The sequence below is a fragment of the Athalia rosae genome, chromosome 3 (genome assembly GCF_917208135.1).
Source record: "Athalia rosae chromosome 3, iyAthRosa1.1, whole genome shotgun sequence".
NCBI classification, from domain to species: Eukaryota; Metazoa; Arthropoda; class Insecta; order Hymenoptera; family Athaliidae; genus Athalia; species Athalia rosae.
The window spans coordinates 17,628,222-17,651,038 of record NC_064028.1 but is presented as its reverse complement, the minus strand read 5'-3'; the positions used below and the strand labels follow the sequence as shown (position 1 = coordinate 17,651,038).

Here is a 22,817-nt window from a genome sequence, read left to right as displayed (position 1 = left end):
CGATCCGCTCGGCACATCCCGCAATTCCCGTATCATCAGGTCCCTACCCGCGCGGAAATCCTCCCTTACTTTTCTCCTCTGCACTCGCTATTATAAACCGCACCCTTCGCCTCTTCCATCTCTAGCTGTATACCGTTTACGGTGTAGAGAAAAACCCGTTCAAATAAAACATGCGACTTCTGTATACGTATACTGCAGTACGCAAATATCCCGTATGGTATATCCCTCGGTATATCCTCTATCAGCTGTGACGGATTTCTGAATTGAATCTGATCTCGATGACACCGACGTAAAATTTTCCTTTTTTTTCAATAGTTTTTCAAAGAAGAAAAAAGAATTCTCGAACTTCTCCTTGGAATGTCATCAAACGCTTCTGTGAAAAATTTAAAAAACAATCCTGTGTCTGCTTTCATCTTGAAATTATAGCGTTTTTTTTTCTAATCATACATAAAAGTTGATGATTTGATGGATGATTTAATAGAATTAGAGTTATATGGTTATGCCACATAATTACAAGTTCACCGGACTTGGTTTAAAGCACGGCAGTAGTAAAAGTAAAAATGCACGCACCGTGCAGTTGTTAGTATACGAGCGTGCCAAATGCACCTGACACAGGACAATGTATAGATATGCATATACTGCTGCATACATATAATACTTATAGTGCACACGTTGCAGTCAGTGGGTACTATATAACAGTATAAGGTTGACAAGCAGCACGTCGCTTTGTTTCTTTATTCATTTATTTCAACATCTTTCCTTCTTCCCTCTTTTCATTTTTCATTTTTATTTTTCATTTTCCTCTTCCTCTCTCTTGTTTTCTCTTACTTTCTGCTTTTAACCTCTGTTGTTTATGTGATGAAAATTATCAGCCAATTGCGTATCACGTAGAACACAAACGTGGAATTATAACAACAAACTAGTTCTTTCTATCTACAAAAAGAATAAAGTAAACAGAAATCTGTTATAAATAACGCATTTATACATTGGGGTTACGTACTCAAGGTACTGCAGAAATGCAACGACCGATTTTCAGTATTCTCCGCACTGTAATACAACTGTAATAATAATACTTGATGATAAGCTTACGCAAGCGACTTTTAGCAACAACCACTTTAATATGCTCACACGTCAAGGCTTCGCAGATAATAGAAACCGAGATACGTAAAAGAAATTAGAAAAAAAAAAAAGAAGATGAATAACTCTTCTCATGATCCAGACAACAATTTGGCTTATGTTAGGAAGACGAAAAATGTAAAATAAATTTTGTATCCAATGATTAAAAATTCCTCACGAAACACCGAGTCTATAGCTATAACGATATAAAATTAATGATAATAAATGTTAACGTTGCAATAATTTAAACAAAGCGTATGACGCGGTTCATCAGCGTAATACAAAAGATATTATATATGTATATTACTCATTTCTTTGTTCAAAGATAATAGATTTGCTGCACTGACACAATACAGAATAAATACATGAGTGTATATATATATGTGTGTAATTCAGCCATCGGCAAAGCGCAATTAATACATAAAAATGAATAGCGTCTGGAATGATTCATCGTCTAATTCTAACATAAGTACAACTCGAACGTAGTGTAACACGTTTAATTCTGATGACAATATATCACAATCAAATGGAAAAAGTTGCTGATTAATTACCATAATGACCCGGATGGTCGGCTGCAGTTGATTAAATTTTAAAACCATTACGGAATCAGAAAATGAAAAATAAAAAACAGTCGAAATTAAAATCAGTTACGGTATTTAAGTGGGCAAATGTGTTTATATACGACCTCGGCAACGAGAAAACGACAAACCTGTTTCCTCATTTAGCGGTACATACTAAAAGGTACAATATAATTATAATGATACCGATGTGATTCGCATGATTTATGCACGGAACGTACGTAATCTAAATATCATTGCCGTAGCCATAAAGCTCGATTGAGGTGTAAAAAAAATTTCTAACGAAAATGAAAAATTTTCATTTTCATATAATCTTCCGTGAAACACGAGTTCCTCTCCCTCCTCCTCCTCCTCCTCCCTATCTTCCCTTTCTTTTTTCCTTAATTTATCTCAGTTCAGGAATTTTTCAATCACATATCGTCGTTGCAAAGGAACGTAATTGATTCAGGAATATACGTGTACATGCACGTATGTACACGCGCATGCATTATACATGGCAAAAGTATAATATATCGGTAATATACGGTATAGCTGTCGCGGTTATTTTCGAAAGCGCCATGCGCAATAAATAATAATGATCACGATAATCATAACTATACGTGAAATGTTCAATTTTTTCAAATTACCATATTCCCACTTGCGCTATATGATGAGGCGGATGTATACCGGGCTGCAGTCACCGAACGTACGCTGAATCACCCGTTCTATGTTCTCCCTTATGGAAACCACTAATTTGATCAACTAATTAATTAGAAAATACTGATATATAAAAAATGAATACCGCCTGGAAGGGCGTGATCCGATGACTTCTCAACAAAAAATACCTCGAAAAACACATAGAGAATTTAGATAAAAAAATCTATGAAACTTTTTACTTTTTCGCGATAAAAAACTTTGATTCATTTTGAAAATTTTCCCGCGGTAGCAGGCCGAATTCTCCTTCTATTTTCTGAAAATAGGGTTTTTGAGTTTTGCTCAATCTATAAATTTTTCACATCGCGTACAGTAATTTTTTGAAATAGCCGTAGAACAATTTGCCACAGAAGGTGAGCTCGAACTATGAAGCAGACGCCAGACAGCGGCATACTTTAAATAATTTAAAGTTACCGGTACGCGATATACATAGTTGGAATCGAAGAGAGGAATAATAGAAACGTGCCAAAACCATCGCGGAAGTCGTATTTCCATTACCACGCCCCCTCCAACCTCAATTACCAACCCTATGACACCCTGCACTCCCACGAACTTTAACATACTTCAGTTAAAAACGATCACTTACTTATCACATACCCCTGTAAAACGTTCAAACATCGACCTAGTTCAGAAATATACTTATAGTAACGCTCAAGTAGAAATAATCGGAAGTAAGAAAACTATATATCCAACGACGCGCGATCTCTGTTAATTTAATTAATATTTTGTTACAATAAAACGTTCATGATCAAATACAGAATTTCCTTCATCTCTAGACATCTAAATTTGACGGGGTTTCTTATGTAACGAGAAAAACTTTTTTCCGAAAGAAAACAACGCGATGAAAAACTGAAGTAAAAAAAAATTTATATCTTCGGTTTTCCCGCAAATCAATAGGCGAGTACATTAAAGTACATTGTGTGAGGTGGGTATATACATACAATCTATAGATACTTCGTGGTAACGGAGACACAGGGCTGCAAAGGGGAATCGTAGGAGGGACGGAAAAATGAATGGGGTTTCTGCAAAGGATCCACGTCCATACATACATATATACAATGTACGGGTTTATACACATATTCTCGCGTGACATCGGTACAGAGCGAATCTGCGGAGGAGCCTGCAGGAGTACGCCAGGAGTTGTTGAAAATTAGAGGACATGCGACTACAGATATAGCGTACGTCGATATTACGCAAAGAGAGAATAACGAGGACGAGGACGACGACGAAGACTAATACGACGGAGAGGCCATCTCCAGGGACAGAAGTAGAAGTGCCACCAGAAGCACCAGAAGCAGAAAGCGGCAGCTGTTCTGCGCTGCGCTAACGTGCCCACCTGCCCGTAACATCTGCCCGAGCTCTTTTATATATATTCTACCGATATGCAGCTAAGCTATATACAGCCAAATACGTGCGCCGAACGACGCGTGCAACACGGGTGGATTTCGGAATCGGCGCACCGTGGAAGAGTAAAATTATTTCGTCGAAACGATTTTTTAGGATCGCGCGTGCGTCGCGTTGAACGATTAACAACAGCGAACACAAGTTCGTGCAAAACCTCAAGATTCGCGATACGCAACCCACCCCTCGATAAACACGGACGCCAACGCGGTACCAAAAATCCGGATAGGGAGATTCGACGGCGAACAACGAACACGACACGTGGCACAAGTCCCAATTTGCATAAAGCCCGATTTATCCCCCCCCCTCATCCGATCCCCCCTCCCCCCCCCCCTCTTTCTACATGCAACTCTAAATGCATCCGAGGCTCTAAAGTCTAAACTGTGAAGGGTCAAACTTGCCGCTCGTGCTCCCGCTGCTGTTGGCTGAATGCCCACCAAATTTAGGTGTATGTCAATGAATCAAACGAGTTTTTTTTATTCATATATACACACACGCACGAGTCTATATATAGCTAGTAGTGTAACAGCTTTCACAAATATATGTACACCTATATGTATTCCATATACAAATCGATCGAGCTAATCCACTTCTCGCTGTACCAGAAAAACTCACGATATACGAACTATGACGGCGATGCAGCGTTAATTCTTCAGATAAAAACATTATTAACGCTGTGTACAATATGTATAATTTATCCCATTTTCGCGCTATATACCTACTTTGCGTAATTACTGAAATTCCTCGTCAATAAATTTCACGACAGGACTCTTGCATTGCAGTACCTATACGTATAGATATTGTATTTCGATTTTCGCTATATTACCCCACGTCCGATTGATCAATTCGTATAATTGTAGTGACGCGGACTGTATGAATCAGATGGAAACGATGAATCATGCCGCGTTACTACAACCATAGGCTACGAGGTACTGGATGACTTGGGTATTAGAAAATATCGACCCCTTTAGCGACAGTTCAACAGCATCAGCGGAAGCGATGGCAGCCCACGGACTCGTTTACAAAAAGAATCTTACTCATCGCCCTTTTCAGATCTGTAGTATAATTGCGAGCTGGTGCCAACAAGATTGAGTTTTTTTCGAAATTTATATCACATCGTAACGGAACTGATTGAATACCGAAGAATAAAAAAAAAAAAAAAAAAAAAAAATACGTTTCCTTCTTCTCTCATTTCTCTTTGGTTTTTGAAACTTTCGCAGGGGTCGAAATTGAGTGAAAAAAGTTAGTAAAGGACGTAAGCGCGTGGTGACGTCCGCACACAGTAAGAAGCGGCAGCAGCAGCAGCAGCAGCGGTGCGGGCTGAAGAGCTGGCGACGCGAACTATAGACTTCCGGTGCATCGCCCTGCACTTCCCGTTCCTGTAGAAGAGAAAAATAAAGAAAACGAAAGAGCCTCGAGCTTTACGGCGAGCAAAATCATACTTCGCCATATAATGTAACATTGCGTACCGAACGACGAATCGAAATTCAAGCTGCAGGAATCTGGAAGGGCGATAGAATTATTTTCCGAAAAGTTGAGTGCCGGTGTGTTATAAGTTGCTAACGTAAATTAGGAAAATGGTTGAATATTCCCTCGATCGGCGTGCATAACTACATATATACGTATATCTACCGTAGGAGGCAATTCTGATCCGATTACAGAAGTTCCATAATGCCACACCGACGCAAACGCGCACATCTGATTACCTACCCCCTATAGATGTGCACCGTTACTCCTACGTACGATGCACATATTTATATATAAAAATGAAACGTGACAGAGTACATAACGTGTGTATGTACAAGTTGTATACGTGATGTGCAGCGTGTAAAATAATTAAAATAGGTGTTCTTTATCCGACGATCCATAATTTGGCTATAATGGATACATATTCCCGTGTGGCGAGAAAAAAGAACCTATACGGATATAGAAAATTACTATAATCCCCTCGCGCGATTGAATGATCGATTCTGGTTAAATACGTGTGTGTATAAAGGTATACGGATATAATTATATCACGCAGATTTTATCGCGCAATGAGATATTCAATTAACAAAGTTTCCTCTGATCAATGCAGTCATGCGAGAAGAATGGAGCTTTCGAGATGTGGGAGCGAAAAACAAAAAGAAAAAGAAAAAAAAAAAAAAATAAGAAAAAGAGAACTGAAACGCAACGAAACGAAACGGAACGAAGGAGAGAAAAAAAGAAAAGGGAACTAATCCTCTCGCCGTCCCCCCTGCTATCCTAAACGGGTCTGCAGCCACCGGGTCGTTCGCCGCGTTATCGTCCGTTCGAACCCTGCAGCAAAAGCAGCAGCAGCAGCAGCAGCAATAGCAGCGGCAGCGGCAGCGGAGCAAGTCACCCGACGCAGACGCCTTGGCGGAATTCCCTTCTTTCCCTTATCCCATTCCGAAACCCCGCGACGCCTGCCTTCGTCGTCAGCGTCGGTTTCGGCTTTACTTATCTTCCGAGTCACCGTTGCCCGCGTTGCTATGACTACGTCTAGGTCTACTACCTTCTTCGCTGCGTGATATAACCCGAGAAATAGTACGAGTATGTATACGTACATGTAGACGGGTACAAATGTGTAGGTAGTACACATATAGATATTCACACGCTAGGAAAGATGGACGTAGTATATACGCATAGGTGGGTACTTGTGCTTGACGAGATTGATTGCGATCCCCCGCCCCTACCCCCGTGTAGCCACGGTCAATCCGGACAACTTATTTAACATGCTGCACCCTCATAAAATTGTTATCCAGCTATTACACATCTGGCCTTAAACGGGGTAACTTATACGTGGGAACCTTTTTTTTTTAAAAAAAAGAAGTTGTAGGACTTGAATCTGACCACATTTGTCAGAGACAAAGCCATTTTTTATTTTCTCGAACTTGAGATTTCCGCGACATAGGACAAGTCAGTTTTTCACATCGTGGAAAAAATATGGACTACGACACCTAGAATTCTTGAGTTGAAATTTGGTGGGAATTGCACGTTTGTTTCAAAAAAGATACATCGGAAATGACTAGGAATTGTCTCGCGATGAAAAAATGGAGTATCGAAAAAGTGAAACGCCGAAAAATTCACGCTGCAGAATATGTAGATCATCAAACCGAAGGTGTAATATACGTAATTGGCACTATCCGTCGCAGGTGTAATATTATAGGCTAGCGAGGGTTATCGCCGCGATCATTACGTTAGTCATTGGTAATTTATAATCTTAAAATAATTAAACAGGAAAGAAACAAGTGCGGAAAAAAGAGCGCGGTAAGCGAAGGTCACTCAACGGTCGAGGCACTCGTAGAACGAAAAGGCGGCAGCAGCACCCAACAGCAGCATCATCGAAGAAGCAAAGCAAGGCGAGCACCGAGCCAGTCAGTCGAGGTCATCAACGCGGAGCGCGGCGACATCACTCAACCCGTAGACATTCATTTAACGAACACAATACAGTTATACCGCTACACACTTCACCAACTTACATGTACGTATGCGTAGAAAAAGTAATAAGTATATATATATATATATATATAACCAAGTTACAAGCATTAAAAAAAGGAGGAATGAGGAAAAAATAGAAATGTTTTTTGGGTTGTAGCGTGATCGGTCCAGCGGGTACGTATATTTGTATGTACGGGTTCGTCGATCAATCAAATCGCGCGAAGAAACCCACCACTTCGGAGGTATTTTTCTTTACTTTTTCCTTTTTTCGAAACTCTAGATCGTTTCGATACAGATGTATCAATAGATGTGATAATTTTATACCTAACAAGGGCTGAGCGGTCGCCGCCGCCAACGAGGTCGCATGAAATGATTCTATGGACAATTAGTGACATTGATTTTTCTCCGACCGCTCAATATTTGGCGGTCACCGCCCCGAGAGATACCTCATTTCATAAACATTTATTAGCGCTACCTGCGCTGCTGCATGTTTTTCAAAAAGGGTTCAATCACCGAATTCTTTGCAATCACATCTACGAACTTAAACGTTTGGCAAAAAAACGAAAAAATGATGTTACTAGTTGAACCGCATAATTTCGGGGTTTGATGATAAGATTAATATACGCAAAATTGAAAGGACTATGTCACTAGACTATTGTCTATCCCACTATGGTAGATTTTCTTGTTTGTTTATCACGATTGGTGGGTCCTGTGAATTTGTTGTTTTCAATTACGATAATATATGAAAGAATCCAGTTTCTACCGTATGAAACAGATTTCTTATGAGAATGACGTACGAATAATAATAATGATTGTTGTTATAAATGATATTGTTGTCGTTATTATACTATACGACAATCATTCCAATACCGCGCATATGATGTGGATATATGAAAAGTAATTTAAACATTCCGATTTAAAGGGATGGAATGAGCTTCTTTTTCTCTCCGTCGTTTCACCTTATCTGTATACGATGTTTACTACGATAAGCGATGCGATGTCAGCGGATAAAATAAAATAATAAAACCTGGGGGAAATCCCACTTTCTGCGAACGACGACATTGAACTCCACAAATCCCTCTCCTCCTCCCTCTCATCCGTCTCCTTTTTTATCTCTCTTTCTCTTTTTTTTCTCGCATCTTTTCTTACTGAATTCAATGTCATCCGATCTTAAAACAAGTTCTGCTATTCCCGGCAACCTAGAAATCGAAACATCCCAACATATAAACCGCTGTTTTCCCTCGCGATCGAATCCCAGCGTTTAATTGTACGGACAGAAACACGTCACCCCGATTCCTCGTCGTTTATAAATTTTACACCTTCGTGTAATACGACGAACTGGATTCTCTTCGTCGTTTTTACTGAATTTTCCAAAGCTTCGTGAACAGCGATGAGGACGTAAAAGAATGCGTATGAATATTTTGATTAAAACTTAACATATTTTACTTTTTCTACTTAAGAATCACATTGCATAATAATAAGATCGCAGAGACAACTTTGAAACGAGACTAACATAGTCGATGCACATCGCGGTGCAACAACTTCAGCATCAAGATGAGCGTCGCATGATGAGAAAAATAAACAGCGCAGGGCAGAGTAGAATAAAAGGAAAAAATGACGGTAAAACATAGAACCAAGGAGACACAAGACCCGATAATAAAATAACAAGGAAATCTCAAAAACTCCTTACGATCTTGGTCCTGTTGGTTCGAATTTGAGTGCACGCGTCGTACGTGCGCGCGTGTTTGTTGTGAAAATTATTATTTTCTCTTTCGTATTCGCGTGTACGGGAAATGAAACACGGGATACTGTTCCGATATTTAGTATTCTAAGCAGGTTTTTTTTACGCACAAAGAGCCGATCTCGAGCGAGATCAATCGACACAGGGCATTCACATTAAACTGACGGAGGGCAACCAAAGTCGCTCCTCTCGAGGGTATAAGTATGTATACCGTGACACATACTTACCGTATGCGTACCGTAGTACACGTATAAGCGTAAGTGGGAGAACGAGAAATCCAAAAAACATTCATGATCACAGAAATGAGCGCACACGCAAGTGTATTCACGAACAATGAAATATGTACGAACAGAGCGCTGCAGAGAATTTTCAGCGATTACGAAAAACCAGAGGCAAAAATAAAAATGATTAATTGATACGATAAAAAAAAATTGGAACCTCATTGATTTGCCCGGGATAAAACTCTGGTCCAGATTTGCCGAGATGAAATCTCCACATACATCACGAGCATATTGCAGTCGGAGAGAGCGAGAGGAATTTTATTCAAACCGGTGGACGAGCTTTTGGCTTTACTCCGCGGAATGAGATTCGGTTTGAAGCAATAAAATTTTGAATCAAAACAAGCTCAAGGTACTTATGTATATCAAATAATAATAACCCCGAGAATTTTATTGCCAATGGCGAAAAGAAAAGAAGGAAAATTTCAAGTAACGCAAGTTCCGCCGAGCACTTCTCTCATACGTGCTCCGAGACGCGTTCCAAAAATTTCACCGTATAGGAGCAAAAGCAGATGTGCTTTCGGAATTTCTTTTTCCTTCCTCCTTCGCATGGGAAATGGAACTTTTTCGAGCCCTTCGCGTCTCCCTGAAAAGACGTGGAACAATAAAAGATGAAAAATCGCTCACCAAACAACGCCGAATGCCCCGTATCCGATGGGCCTGTCGGGCTGAACGGGATCCTGAGTAGGTGGAGGCGGAGGAGGCGCTGGTGCTGCGGGGTGATAATAAGTCGGAGGGGCCTGGGCAGCGGCGAGAACTGCTTGCCCTGGGTGAGTCCCGGTTGTTCCACCTCCACCCCCGGCAGTCGTACCTGCCCCACCCCCCTGCATAAGCGACATGGACACGCTCATGGACACCCGCGAGTGCCGGCTGGGCCCCACCACTGCCATTAAATTTCACCTAGGCCCCCCTAGGCAGGGCACCGAGCCAGAGGCTATCAGGCCCAGCGAAGTCCTCCGTCAATCGTTCTTCGTATTGTTCCTGTCTTTGTTGTTGTTATTATTTTTTTTCAACGGCACCGAGATCTTCGACACTTTATCCGGTGCTCTCCGGTGCGCGGGATGCTCGATTATTTCCGCTCGTTCGGGGTCCCCGCTTTTATCTTTTTCGGGTATTTTGATCTTCCTTTTGTTCTTTTGATCCCGAATACCCGCCCCCCTTCACGGTCGGATCGAATGGATTAGATTACTTCGTTTGAGAATGAATGCGGGACGCGCTGGATCCCCTCTAGATTCCTCTTCTAGCGGACGACGACAAAGATAGTTTTCTATATTTATTTACTCTTGAGAGTGCGGTGTGTTGTCGGGTTATTTTAACCCTATGAAAACCACTCGATCTAAACTCTCGGTCAATCACTCTTAAGAACCCAGATTAAATTTGTTTATTTACTTCCGCTATTGATTCATCTAATTTATGTTTGGGTTTTAATTTTATTTACGCGACTCCGTCGTCACTCCATTCAGCTGATCAAAGTTTGTCTTCGTTTTTTTGTTTACGAAGTACTCCTTACGTCAAATTCCCACTTAACGTATTCATGATTTCGACGTCCGTAGCTCCTCGGGACAAGTAAAGATTATTGCACAATAAAATCGTGAATTGCAAATCAGAGATAGGCGTGACCTTCTGCTCGCCGTGTTTGATATCGCCAAACACCAACTAAACACTCCACTTAACGGTTGTAAAAAGACTTTTTCACAAATCGATCACCTGGTACATGTTATTGCACAATTATTCCGAACCGCGCTTCGTGTATACGTGTATTCCGGAACGGTATTTTTTCCCTTCTCGACACGTTCGACACGATTAAATTCCCATATTTTGCGTTCAACGACTTTTGCATTCACCTTTTCCTCCTTTTTCACGCCTCACTAAACACTGTCATCCCACAACCAAATCGGTAATAAGGATATAAACGACGGAGGTTTCCTATTTCCTTTGTTTACCTTGATTCCACAATATTACTCACAACCTTATCTCTCGCACGATGCACAGACGCCTCTCTATTTCGACACTTTTTTAGGATCCTCCTTTGGTCTCGTTATTGCCAAAAAATTCACTGCTAACGTCCTATTGACCTTGTTTGGAATAGAAAGGAATCGCAACGTCGTTTGAGGTATACTTATTTTATAATATCGATTAATCTTCTCAGTTTTATCTTACGTGCAGTTTGATTATATAAAAAAGAAAATACTACCGATGAACTTTGGATTTAAGTTCATTTTTTCTCTAGATCCTTTTAAAATCCAACTCAGGTTATGTTCGAAGCACGCACGCACGAACTTTAAATTTTCACAGGACTCTTGTCAGACACACGGTATGCACTCAGCTGGTGGCAGTGACTCGATCTATTCCAGCGGTTTTTGTATTTACTTTTTTTTCGTTTATTCGAAGCACAATTCAGTTCGTATTGTATCGAGAAAGATTGCTGGACGTCGTCTAGGTTAAGTTAGTTATGTGACTTTGCGGAGCTTTGCGGGGGCAAAGGGCATCGAGGGGAGGGCGGAAATAAAACAACGGGGAAGAAATTAATGAAAAAGATTTCCAGGGTCTCGGTGAACCACTACAGGTTAAAGAGTTCGGGATCTTTCTTGATTTTTTTTCCTCGAATCGTCTTGTTAGAGCCGAGGTAACCTCCCCGGAACAAAAAAACACGCACACACACGCACAAATCGGACGCCTCACTATCGCGGTACGCGACTTTACTTTTTATCATCTAACGAGACACGTCCTCACGCAGCCAAGGCTTGCTGGCCACTGGGCATTGAAAGTTTCTAGTTTCCCCTGCCTGCCGCCGCACCACGGAGGGTAGCGCCGCACCAGAATCCTTGCCAGAAACTACTACTGGGGGCACCGCCAGCTGCACAAAGACGATCACGTGACGTGCGCGGAAAACCTGTGCGCGACCACAACGACGCGTACCGACCATACGACGTTCGCCTCCGCAACGCGCCCCTCATACCGGTGCATCACTGCATACGTGACTCACGTACATTCCTCCGAAAAGATGCAATTATCATTCACGCTTTTTTTGAATATTTTATCATCAATGAAACATCGAATTAGGGTTACAGGAATACGGAAGCGATGTTCGACATCGCGAAAGCAAAATTTATTCAGAAAAGATAAACATCAGCCAGACTTCAACGCGTGAAGATCTGTTTGACGCAGTTTCAATTATTGAATTGTTCATTCAATGAGAATATCAAACTCAACGATTTTCAATCTTAAACTATCGAATGTTTGGTATTGAATTCGTATTTGCCTATTTATGGTCAAATTTTCATTTAGTGGGATGGGAAATTAATAAATTTTCAACACTTGAAAATCTGACGCGTTTTAAATAAATTTATGAGATGTGGCTCGAGAGGTTTCAAAGATCATTAAATTATTCATTCCGTGAGAATGTATACGGGACGTCTCTGAATTCGATTGATCGGTTTATGAAATTCTACAGTTTTCCACTTTCGAGGGATCGAGATCCCTTATGGTTTTCTGAATAGAAATCACTTTCGCGACCCTTGCTCAATTGCGTTTGAATAAGGAATGTCGGAATCCCGTTATACCACAGAGAAAATTTTTTGTTCCAATAACATTCAGCAGATTTTTCGGTATTTCGAAAAAAGAGTTTGTTGTAATTCATCGTTCGATACTTCTGCTAAAAATACTATTATTTCATAATTATACCTCGATGAGACCATTAATTTGACGTAATCGAATCAAGGATAAAATCTCCACTCTGACTTTGCGATCCCTACAGACACATAGATCCAACAAAATTTCAGGCATTAGTTAAATTAACTTTGGAAAAATTAATCCACGCTGAAAATTATCCTTGCATCGGTTACAGGAAACGATCCGGACAATTATCTCAGATTAAGTGTTTGAAAACGGTGAACCTGTCAGTTAGTTAAATTGAACGGACAGGTGTTCAGATGTGAAACTTCAGGTAGGCTAGTTGTATTTTTCTGCCGGGGTCTAATTCAAAGAATCGTCGAAATTATCCTATTCTCCCTACTTACACCTTAAGTCGCATGGTTATTTCGAGGGTCATAAATGTCCCTTTCTACTTTTTTCCATGTCTTGACTCCTGGGAATAAACTTGGATACCCAAAACTACCGATTTACACCGTGAAATTCGAGTTAAAATACTTCGCTTCGCTTTGTGTCATCATAATTTCGAGTACCGGTTCAAGCGCCCGTGATTGCGTGCGTCAAATTCACTTCGCCAGAGCGATGAGATAAGCTCCACTTAAAATTCGTAAACTGGCTCATCGTATATCACACCGATCCACGTTATCCAGAAGAGCTGCGCGTCGTCAAAACTCCGGGCCGTCATCTTACTGTGATTAATATTCACACATATATTCTGTAGTCTGTACACTGAAAAATTCAAAGTTTCTTCGATCGCTTGAGTTAGGGTGTATTTATAATTGACGGAAAGGAAAATTACATAGAGGATCCGTCCTACACAGATTATATATGGTATACAAGATTTAATTGGGTGCATATTTACAGTATTATTATTGCATATTATGTTTTTACTTTTTTTTGTTCCTTTTCACTTAATTAAACAACAATATACATATTATGATAATAATTACAAAATCCTTTCGCAGAATATGTATAATCAACGATATTGTGTTATGACATAAATTTACAAAGCATGGTCCTTCTTGATATACAATATAATATAGGCATGATAAACTATACAGGGAATTTTGCAAGGACAATCATTATGTAATTCAAATTGTCAATCGATATACCAATATACCTATGACAACTGTATGCAAAGCAAAACCTGGGGGATTATTTCACCAATTTACTTTTTATTAATCTATTAAATAAAATAGCACGTGTGTACCCAAAGTTATTTTTTTTTTTTTGCAGTCTAAAATTTGAGAGACCCAAGATTCCATTTATTTTGGCAATATTATAAGTTTTTACAATGTATATTCATTCTTCGTATCAGCATTGATAGAAGTTCGCAATTTTCAAATGTAAAAACAAAGAAATTTGGAAAATATTCATCGATACGTTAATTTTTCCGAGTGTGCGTTAGATGTGTGAATTAAATCATACACACATGTTGTTTGTTCATAGCTTTATCATTATTTATAACTGTTTTACCTTTGTTTGTCTTCAATTTGTTGAACAAGTTTAGAAAATTAATTTTTCCCACCAACGAATAATCCAAGTGCCATAACTATTATATGATACATCTGTTTACCAAAATGTTAATAATTCGAAAGCTTGATACAATTATCATTATAAAACACTAGGTAACCAACTACAACCGTCAACAACGTTTATTCGTAGGAAAATATTCTGGATTCATTATTTCCGTTCGTTGACATAACACTACTGATTTATCTTTATCATATTTGGTAAACTATACGTATTAGTTAATCTTTGGTCTGTTTGAAATTAATTCAGAAGTCACTCAATTTTTAGCAATTATTGTTGCAACGGCGATATATCAATAATAAATATATTGTTGCTGTAAAGGAATTGAATTCTGAATGAATTTCACACGATAAAGTCGTGTTCTATTTGCAATATGCCTATCGGAGATTCTGTAAAATTCAGTATAGGCTACAGACTACTATATGACTATTTGCATCCAAACTTTGTTGAAATCAGAAAACGAGATCTGAATCTCCGATAGCATATCCTATAAAGATCCAAAAATTTTCAACATTTCCATTTCTTTTCAATAAGCGCTATATCACTAAAAATCTCTACCCTAGTAAGCACGCCTGGTTCAAAAGTTGCAAGATCAGCATTAGTTTGGGTGTAGAAAGAAAGAAGGAAAAAACACTCCAATAAATGATGCGACCATACCTATGTTGCGATGATAATAGAGTAGACGCATTAATAAATAATCCGCACATAAATACGATACCTAAAATTAAAAAGATTTGCATCCACTTCACCACCTTGCCTATGAAATATATTCGCCTCAATGGGTTCTAGACATATGCATTACATCAGCATAGATTTGTCTCCAATTACTATTTCTTCGTTTACATGATTGATTATCTGCATTTTATCAAAAAGTAATAGATATTATTACATCATACCGTACCATCATATACACACATTTATTGACAGTTATTTTATACCCTTAATACCGCGACAATTTTATAGTCCTAGGAATTATGATTACAGTATTTGTAAATTAATTATATCACGTCAGATTCTGCTGTAATTAGTGCAAACATCGATTCACGAAGCAGGCGACGATTCCATGTTTCAGTTAGCGTCAAGAAAAAGTGCAAGAAAAGTACTTTGAAAGTAAAATGTACCTCAGGCATACAAATTTTGTACATATTTCACACTCTATAAATTAAGCTGAACTCTAATCAACCTGCCCAGATAGAATAGCATCTGCAAGAATTATAACTCCAATGGTTTTTTGGCATTCACAATATATACTGGGTACCTTATGAAAGTTCGAAACCAGTGTTGCTCGTGACAGCGTAACGTAATTTCTCACGTAACGTGCTTTTCTTCTGGTAATTCGGCAATTTCAAAAGATTAAAGCATGTCGAAGATGTTGGCAAACGATTTTGAGGGTCCTTTTTACGGATTGTAAAAAATCCTCTGATCACGCTCCCTGGATGTGAGAATATTGTTTAGATATTCATCAGTTGCGTTCGACGTATGGTTTTTGTACATAAATTCGAATATGCGTATAAAAACAATAATTGATACTTACCTATCGTGTCCCCCGTGTCTTCATCATCACCCACTTCAACGCACCGGATTGAAAATGGAGGCTCCAGATGAGCAAATCCCAATAATGGTGACTTCGAACAGCTTGTAACAAACTGGAATTTGCAAGCGAAGTTTCAAATCAGTTCTTTGATCTCTTAAAAAGTCTTAGTTATTTGAATCCCTCATCAACGTACTTTTAAGAACAAGCCTCTTTCCTCTTCAGAAAAATCTTTCTCCAGGATGTCCCATAGCCAGCAAACTACTCGGTGACTGTCGTGAAAGCCTCCATAATATTGCGTGTGACGCCTAAGATCTCGTAGATCCAGAGGAACATTATCACCAGATATTAATCGTTGTAGCTACGGATTTCAATTAGCCTCAATGAATACCGCAAATTTTGTCGTTTTTGTAGGCTTGGAATTTCTTATAATTGGGATTCTATAAACTACTTAACTGTTACTTATCTCGGTTTGAGAAAATAAGTCTTTATAGGTTTAAAACAAAGATAATACAATAGACACAGCATAATGAAGAACTCACCTCTGGTGTTGAGAAAAGGGCCAGCCAATCGGGATTAATGATAGATCGGAATCCTTTGATAAAAGCTATGGTTTGATCCTTAATTTGAGTATGCATTCGGAAATGTGCCATTAGATGGATGTAATTGATTTTATTTTGGTTGGTTACTGGGACTGCCCTTCCGCCTGGTACAAGTTCATGAGTAACAAGTTTACCGAGAACATCTTCATCAAGAGAAAATGTTAGTTCTAGTTGTCGCACATCACTTTTAAAATGCTTTACAAGTGTCAGACTCCGGTACAGATCTCGATCTAAAGATGCTAACTCATCAAGCCAACTGTAAAGAGCACCGCCAGTTTGGCCAGAGAACTGGGAAACAAAAAATGACGCGAATGGAACGTCAACTACGATTCCCTGTAAAAAATACGGAAGTATTACATACGTTTTCAAAATTATTGAGTCGGCGGATGTATGGCTAGTATTTTATGTTTCTTTACGCACTTCATATACAGCTTTTCCAAGCATGCGTCCAACAAATTCAAAAAGTTGAAGGTGATTGTCCTGCATTGAAGATGTTGGAGAGGGATACAACCTGTTTTCAGTCGTAGCCCTAAAAAGATTCAACGAAGGATCAAACACCCTCTTGATGGTTTCTTCGAGAAACTCTTTAAATACACCATCTTGATCTATACCGGCCTCATCTAGGCCTTGTTCGTTTACAAATCTTACTCTTATCACACCTTTCAAGGCTTGTGATGGCAACATAGCAAGTTGCCTGTAACCGTCTTCGACAATGCGCGATCTACAAAGTGTTACAATATTGAAGTGCTTGGTTAAAATTGACCTTCTTGTATGTACTTTAGACGTTGAGATATCTCTTTTTCTTTACCTATGTACAGCTATAAGAGTTGATGGTGGACTGTTACAGGCACTGACAGTCAGTCCCAACACAGCTTTTTCGTCAGAAACGTGTTTACGGAAAAGTACGACTCGTTCGGAATGTGGTATGACATGAGGCATTTTTGATAACAACAAAGCAGCTCCTCTCCTACCTTTCTCTAAGTCCGCGAGGAATCCTGAGACTCGTACCTCCTGTTGCGGGACAATTATTCAAATATAACAAATGTACGTACGTAATTGAAGGTAATTTCTCTATGATTGGAAAGATCAAAATTCAATTCCATTTGTGAATACTTAACTTTGCCAACCAGTGTCCATCGGGACAGAAGGTTCTCCGACAATCCCTCCGGTATAACGCCATCAGAAGAGTGTGGAGAGATGTGAAGAGGGGATTACTTGAAACTGTCTTTACATCTGTAACATCTGAAACTTTAGTCTATAAAAAAACATTCTGTACATCAAACAATTTTTGGATTTGTTCAAATTCTGCTTATCACAATTCAAGATATAGAGTGAGATTGACAAAAAAAATATAGGATGAGACTATCTATAGGCTACTCACCAAACAAATTATTCAAGACTGCTTTATACAAAAACTGGTTCAAGAAATAAGACATGGCAACAAAATCCGTGAGCTTGAATGGATCCTGTTGTTCATACATTTCCATATCGTCGAGAATCCTGAAACAACAGAAATTCCATGATGTGCATTGGCTAATGAGAAACATAAAAAATCAGCAAAAACTAATCACGATGATATGCATCCATACTCACGTAACGTAATGGGTCATACAATCGCAGAATAATATCAACATTTGAAACTCTGGGGCAGTACATTTGGTGTTTGCAGCCAAGTGATCAAGAAATGCTTTCAAACCACAGTACTGGCCAAGTGTGCAGAGAAACAACCACATGTGATATAGAATTTTATCTTGATAACACAAGCCTGTTAAAAATTATGACAATTTAGAAGGGATCCATTTTCATTGTTGTTTTGATTACATTCATTTACAACCACAATGGCATTTTATTTGGACACACTTACCAGTTAAAATATCAAGATTCATTTGTGTCAAAGTGTGTAAAGCTGTTTGATACAAAGAACAAATCAATGCTATTTTAGTTGACTCAGGGCTGCCCAATTTTCGAAAGTTCTTATTACTATTATTTCTGTTAGTTCGAGCTTCTAAAAAGGCACGACGAAAAATGTTGGTTCCAATCGATGTGCTCTGATGATCAGATTGAAATTGTGGTTCTTTTTCAACTAATTCACTCAGTGGTGAACCTGAAATAAAAATTTATCAATAATTGAAGTGAACCTTCTGTCCAGCAATATCCATTCATGAGGGTAAAAAATTGTTGATGACTTCAAATACAGTACATATGTTTGCAATAAGTCAAAGTCTCATAGCTGAGCTCACCAATTAGCTGTGATACAATTTTTCCGGTCCAAAGACATGAAAGCTGCAATTTCACGTATGGAATAGCATCCTGAAGAGTCGTATCGACGCTTTGTGCGAACCATCCCAAAACGGGATGCCAGTGAGTCAAATTGCTTTTTTTAGCTACAACATACTGCTGACAAGCCTCTAACATTCTTGTTACGACAAACTGTGAAATGTTGATAAATTCAGGTTTATAAAAAATGCGAGCGATAGAGTAGCTGTCGTGTGAAAATTACGACTGTCGGTCTTACTGTGAAAGAAGGGAAGTAGAGTTCTCTCAGCACCTCATCTCTCTCAATGTTGGCGAGCTGTGTTAAATTTGCTAGTAAACAAAGAGCATAGCTACCCTCTAATGCATTGAATACCACTCTCAAGTTTTGCTCAGAATTTAGCAGCTCGAGGCTCCTCATAAATAAATTATGGGTGGTGAGAGCTGAGATACACTGGAATGATTGTGCAAAAGATATTTTTATTGATTATTTGTAAACAGCAATGAGAGCGGAGTGTTGTTTTCCAAAGTCATACGAAACATTCTGATATCTGATTACATGTTATCTATGTGTATGAAATGATTAGTTTGTTTGTTTTTTCATTTGTCTCATCACAATCAACTTGTGACAAATCACATGTAAAAGTAATTACCTCTGGAGACATGATATTCAGATGGTAAATCAAGGCAGGAACGCTACAAATATTGATGAGAAACATCGATACCAGCTTGTCGGACATCTGTGAAGAAATTAAAGGTCTTAACGACAGCATTACCGCAGCTGACAAGGCAACAGGTGTAAACGCAATTTTCGCTCTGCCTAATCCTTTGACTAGAAGTACCTGAAACATACGAATAGAAATTGATGAATTAGAAGAAGGAATGTACAATACATAGCATTGTCTAATACTACTATTACATGGATCTCCTGAATAATCACCTGCATAATTGCATAGAAGCCACTGTTAACAAGGTGGCCCATAATATTGGCGCAAAGTTGATTCATTCCATTTCTGAACTTTTCCATACCCTTGACTCTGAGTATGGTCCATGTTCCAGCTGATGTAAAACTAACTAATGTGTGCAATCTCAGCAAAATAGATTTGTGATCCGAAACCCTTTCTGGTCTTAAATCCTCTAGACCAGTCAGGCAGTACAGCAAAACTGTTTTCATCTGTGATATCCATGATATCGAATAGTCTTTGTTCAATGCTACACCCACGTAAGATGACTTGAATGACTCTGAATCGAGAGTCTGCACAAGGTATCTGAAATTATGATGAAGGGATAAATTGAAATGAATTCAATATTTTCTCTTATTTACAGTTCATACTGGTCTTAGCTTATTTGTTTACCTGCATAATCGCTCCAACCTTTCTTCGTCTTTTCCTTTTTTGTACACAAATAAGAACCTTGAAGTGACCTTGTATATATGTAAAGCAGGTTTCAACTGCACATCGCCATCAGAATCTAATTTCTCTGGTAATGCTGCATCAAAATCTTCCCTGAGAACAAATATGATTAAACTGATCTATTAGTGTATCTTAATAAGCTAGGCAATAACACAAGGCAATGCTCAATTGTAAACAATACTTTCTGCAATTTCATGGACGCTAAAGAGCAAGGTTTTCGTTGTAGAAAAGATCGGAACTTACAAAATTGTTTTGGTGAGTTTGAGGCGAGCGAGCCAACCTCTGACATTAGCTTGAATACGTATTACAGCTTCCTCTTTATATTTTTCATTAGCTCGTTCCTCCCTAGCTGCCTTAGTCTGCTGGAGGAAACTGCCTTTCGATGACTCCTCAACTTTGAACATCCTCAGATTAACATAAAGCTTACTGTGTACTTGCTAATTCATGTTAATTACAAAACATCGTCAGCTGGTCATGTGCAGTTTTGTTAAAACTACCACTACTCATTATTCAGTGGTCATATCGTAGGACCATTAAACACGATTGTTAAATTAGATCAGATATAGGCACTACATTTATTTTACACCGACTGCCATTCCCTGTAGCACTCTCATTATCAACTAAACTATCAAAACTCTTCTGACAGATCATCGACAACACCAGCGGCCATTGTTATTATTGCATCCGAGTTCGATAAAAGGCACAAAAGTTATAACACGAAACAAAGGAGGTTATGTTAGGTCAAGATTCGAATTCCATCACCATCTACAACCTATTTCAGTAGCTTGTGAACCCTGAAATCCAATGACTCAATCGGTACGGAACAGCAAAATTGTTGATTTCAGTCGTTCCACCAATTTTGTTATATCCGTCTCACTGTTGACTAAAGATCCACTTCAGAACGACTTCAGTCATCAGCGGTCTCACGTTCAACCCAAAATAGTCAAACTGACACAGTGCTTTGACAGCATACTGTCTTGGTTAGATAGCCTCAGTGATAACTTATGATGGAGACAATTCGACCATGCGGTTGCAAAGGGATTCGAACATGCCTTATTTGTGAAAGCAAATATGGAATAAATCCAACAACGTCAGCTGTGAATCTGAAAGTGAGTGTAACCTCTTGAACACTCCAATCCTAATGTTGTTTTCCATGGTAAAGTTCTCCAATTTGTATTATCTAACTTTGATTGACATCAAACGATTTCAGGATAAACCAACTTATGTTTACTGTCCTCAATGCGACAAGGCTTGGCCAGGTTGGAACTTAGACAGCAACAAACATCCAGATCACATTGGAGAGCCGATACAGTATCCTGGGGTTTATATTAAGGTGCTTTTCTTAAATATATGTTTGTGAATAATATCTCTTCATAGAGACAGCCTTTAATAACAACTGATGACAACCCGGACTTGAATCAATTATAAAACTATGATCATTGTTTCAGCTAGATTTCTTAAGTGAAGATGAAGCCGAAACCTTGATTGAAGACCTAGATGCTTTACCGTGGGATCTTTCTCAGAGCGGTCGCAGAAAACAGGTATAAAATGATATCAGGTATAAATATGACCAGTCCGGCTCCCCAAGAGAATAGCTACTGCATCAATAATTATATTTGTTTTCAGAATTATGGACCCAAATGCAATTTCAAAAAACGTCGCCTGCGTTTGGGAAATTTCTTAGGCTTTCCATCTACGACCAAATTTGTTCAAGAAAGATTCAATAACGTTCCGATTCTTGAAGGCTTCAAAACAATAGAACAATGCAGCTTGGAGTACAACCCTAAACGCGGTGCATCGATCGACCCTCATATCGACGATTGCTGGATCTGGGGAGAGCGTATTGTCACTGTTAATGTCATTGGCGACTCGGTTCTCACAATGACACCTTATAGAGATAGCTTAGAGAGATATAATTTACTTGACGTCGCAACCTATCCTCCCGTTGTTAAGCCTATCCAAGATTCAAATGAAGCCTCAATCAATCTAGATGAAATGGAAAACGCCGTTATACGATTGCCTATGCCTGCAAGATCACTGATGGTTTTATACGGAACTGCGAGGTAAGAAAAATTGCTCACATCATCAGTAATGATCATATCATTTGCATTTGTTAGTGGCAGCATCGTAAAAAAAAACAATCAATTATTTCGCCATTATTTTATCCAGATACGACTGGGAACATGCTGTTTTGCGGGAGGATATTGAAAGCCGTCGAGTCTGTATCGCATACCGTGAATTTACACCACCTTATCTTCCAGGAGGTGGACTTTTCAAAGAAGCGAGTGACATTTTAAAAAATGCAAAAATGTTTTGGTGATAGCAGTAACTGTAAAAAAATAACGCAAGACGGACTATATTGTTTCGATCAAGCGTTATTCAACACATATTGTACATAAATGTACCAATAAATTTTGGGTTAATCATCACGATATATTTTGTTCATTTGGCACACTTATTTCATCAATATTAGTATGACAAACAAAATCGTTTTTTCTTCGAAACAAGCTCATCACATGAAGTACTGAATGACCATGTATTTTCAAAGATTTTTTTTTGATATTGACAGATCCCCGGATCATCGCGT

General features: G+C 38.9%; 3 protein-coding genes across 5 annotated transcripts in view; 1 reads left to right on the top strand and 2 right to left on the bottom strand.

Annotated features, from left to right (window-relative positions):
• The window catches only part of LOC105690664 (serine/threonine-protein kinase NLK), an 85,103-nt gene extending 73,064 nt beyond the window's left edge, over positions 1-12,039 (bottom strand). The window contains exon 1 of one of the 2 annotated variants that reach the window (XR_002305928.2): positions 9,876-12,035. Coding sequence is in view for 1 of the 2 variants with exons in the window: in XM_012408677.3 (XP_012264100.1) it covers positions 9,876-10,138 (263 nt within the window). In the remaining variant the exon portion in view is untranslated. Of the gene's footprint in view, positions 1-9,875 lie in introns of both variants that reach the window. The other variant, XM_012408677.3, reaches the window with a different exon arrangement.
• Positions 12,040-13,726: 1,687 nt separating this feature from the next.
• LOC105690541 (ubiquitin-protein ligase E3B) lies at positions 13,727-20,637 on the bottom strand. Of its 2 annotated transcripts, none has more exons than XM_012408374.3 (16): positions 20,474-20,637; positions 20,174-20,323; positions 19,759-20,086; positions 19,472-19,660; positions 19,081-19,272; positions 18,806-18,995; positions 18,430-18,669; positions 18,159-18,330; positions 17,947-18,065; positions 17,683-17,807; positions 17,374-17,576; positions 16,986-17,286; positions 16,506-16,898; positions 16,160-16,324; positions 15,967-16,078; positions 13,727-15,864 (listed from the first exon to the last, which is right to left on the bottom strand). In XM_012408374.3, exons 1-16 carry the CDS (start codon positions 20,632-20,634, stop codon positions 15,692-15,694), a joined length of 3,213 nt encoding a protein of 1,070 aa, XP_012263797.1. In that variant the 5' UTR covers positions 20,635-20,637; the 3' UTR covers positions 13,727-15,691. The 2 variants fall into 2 exon arrangements, with proteins under 2 accessions (XP_012263797.1, XP_012263808.1); XM_012408385.2 differs by having other exon boundaries at positions 17,683-17,798.
• A 559-nt stretch (positions 20,638-21,196) lies between these two features.
• On the top strand, positions 21,197-22,662 carry LOC105690546 (alpha-ketoglutarate-dependent dioxygenase alkB homolog 4). Its single transcript, XM_012408400.3, has 5 exons — positions 21,197-21,339; positions 21,441-21,563; positions 21,679-21,771; positions 21,857-22,293; positions 22,400-22,662. Exons 1-5 carry the CDS (start codon positions 21,235-21,237, stop codon positions 22,548-22,550), a joined length of 909 nt encoding a protein of 302 aa, XP_012263823.2. The 5' UTR covers positions 21,197-21,234; the 3' UTR covers positions 22,551-22,662.
• The last annotated feature ends 155 nt before the right edge of the window (positions 22,663-22,817 follow it).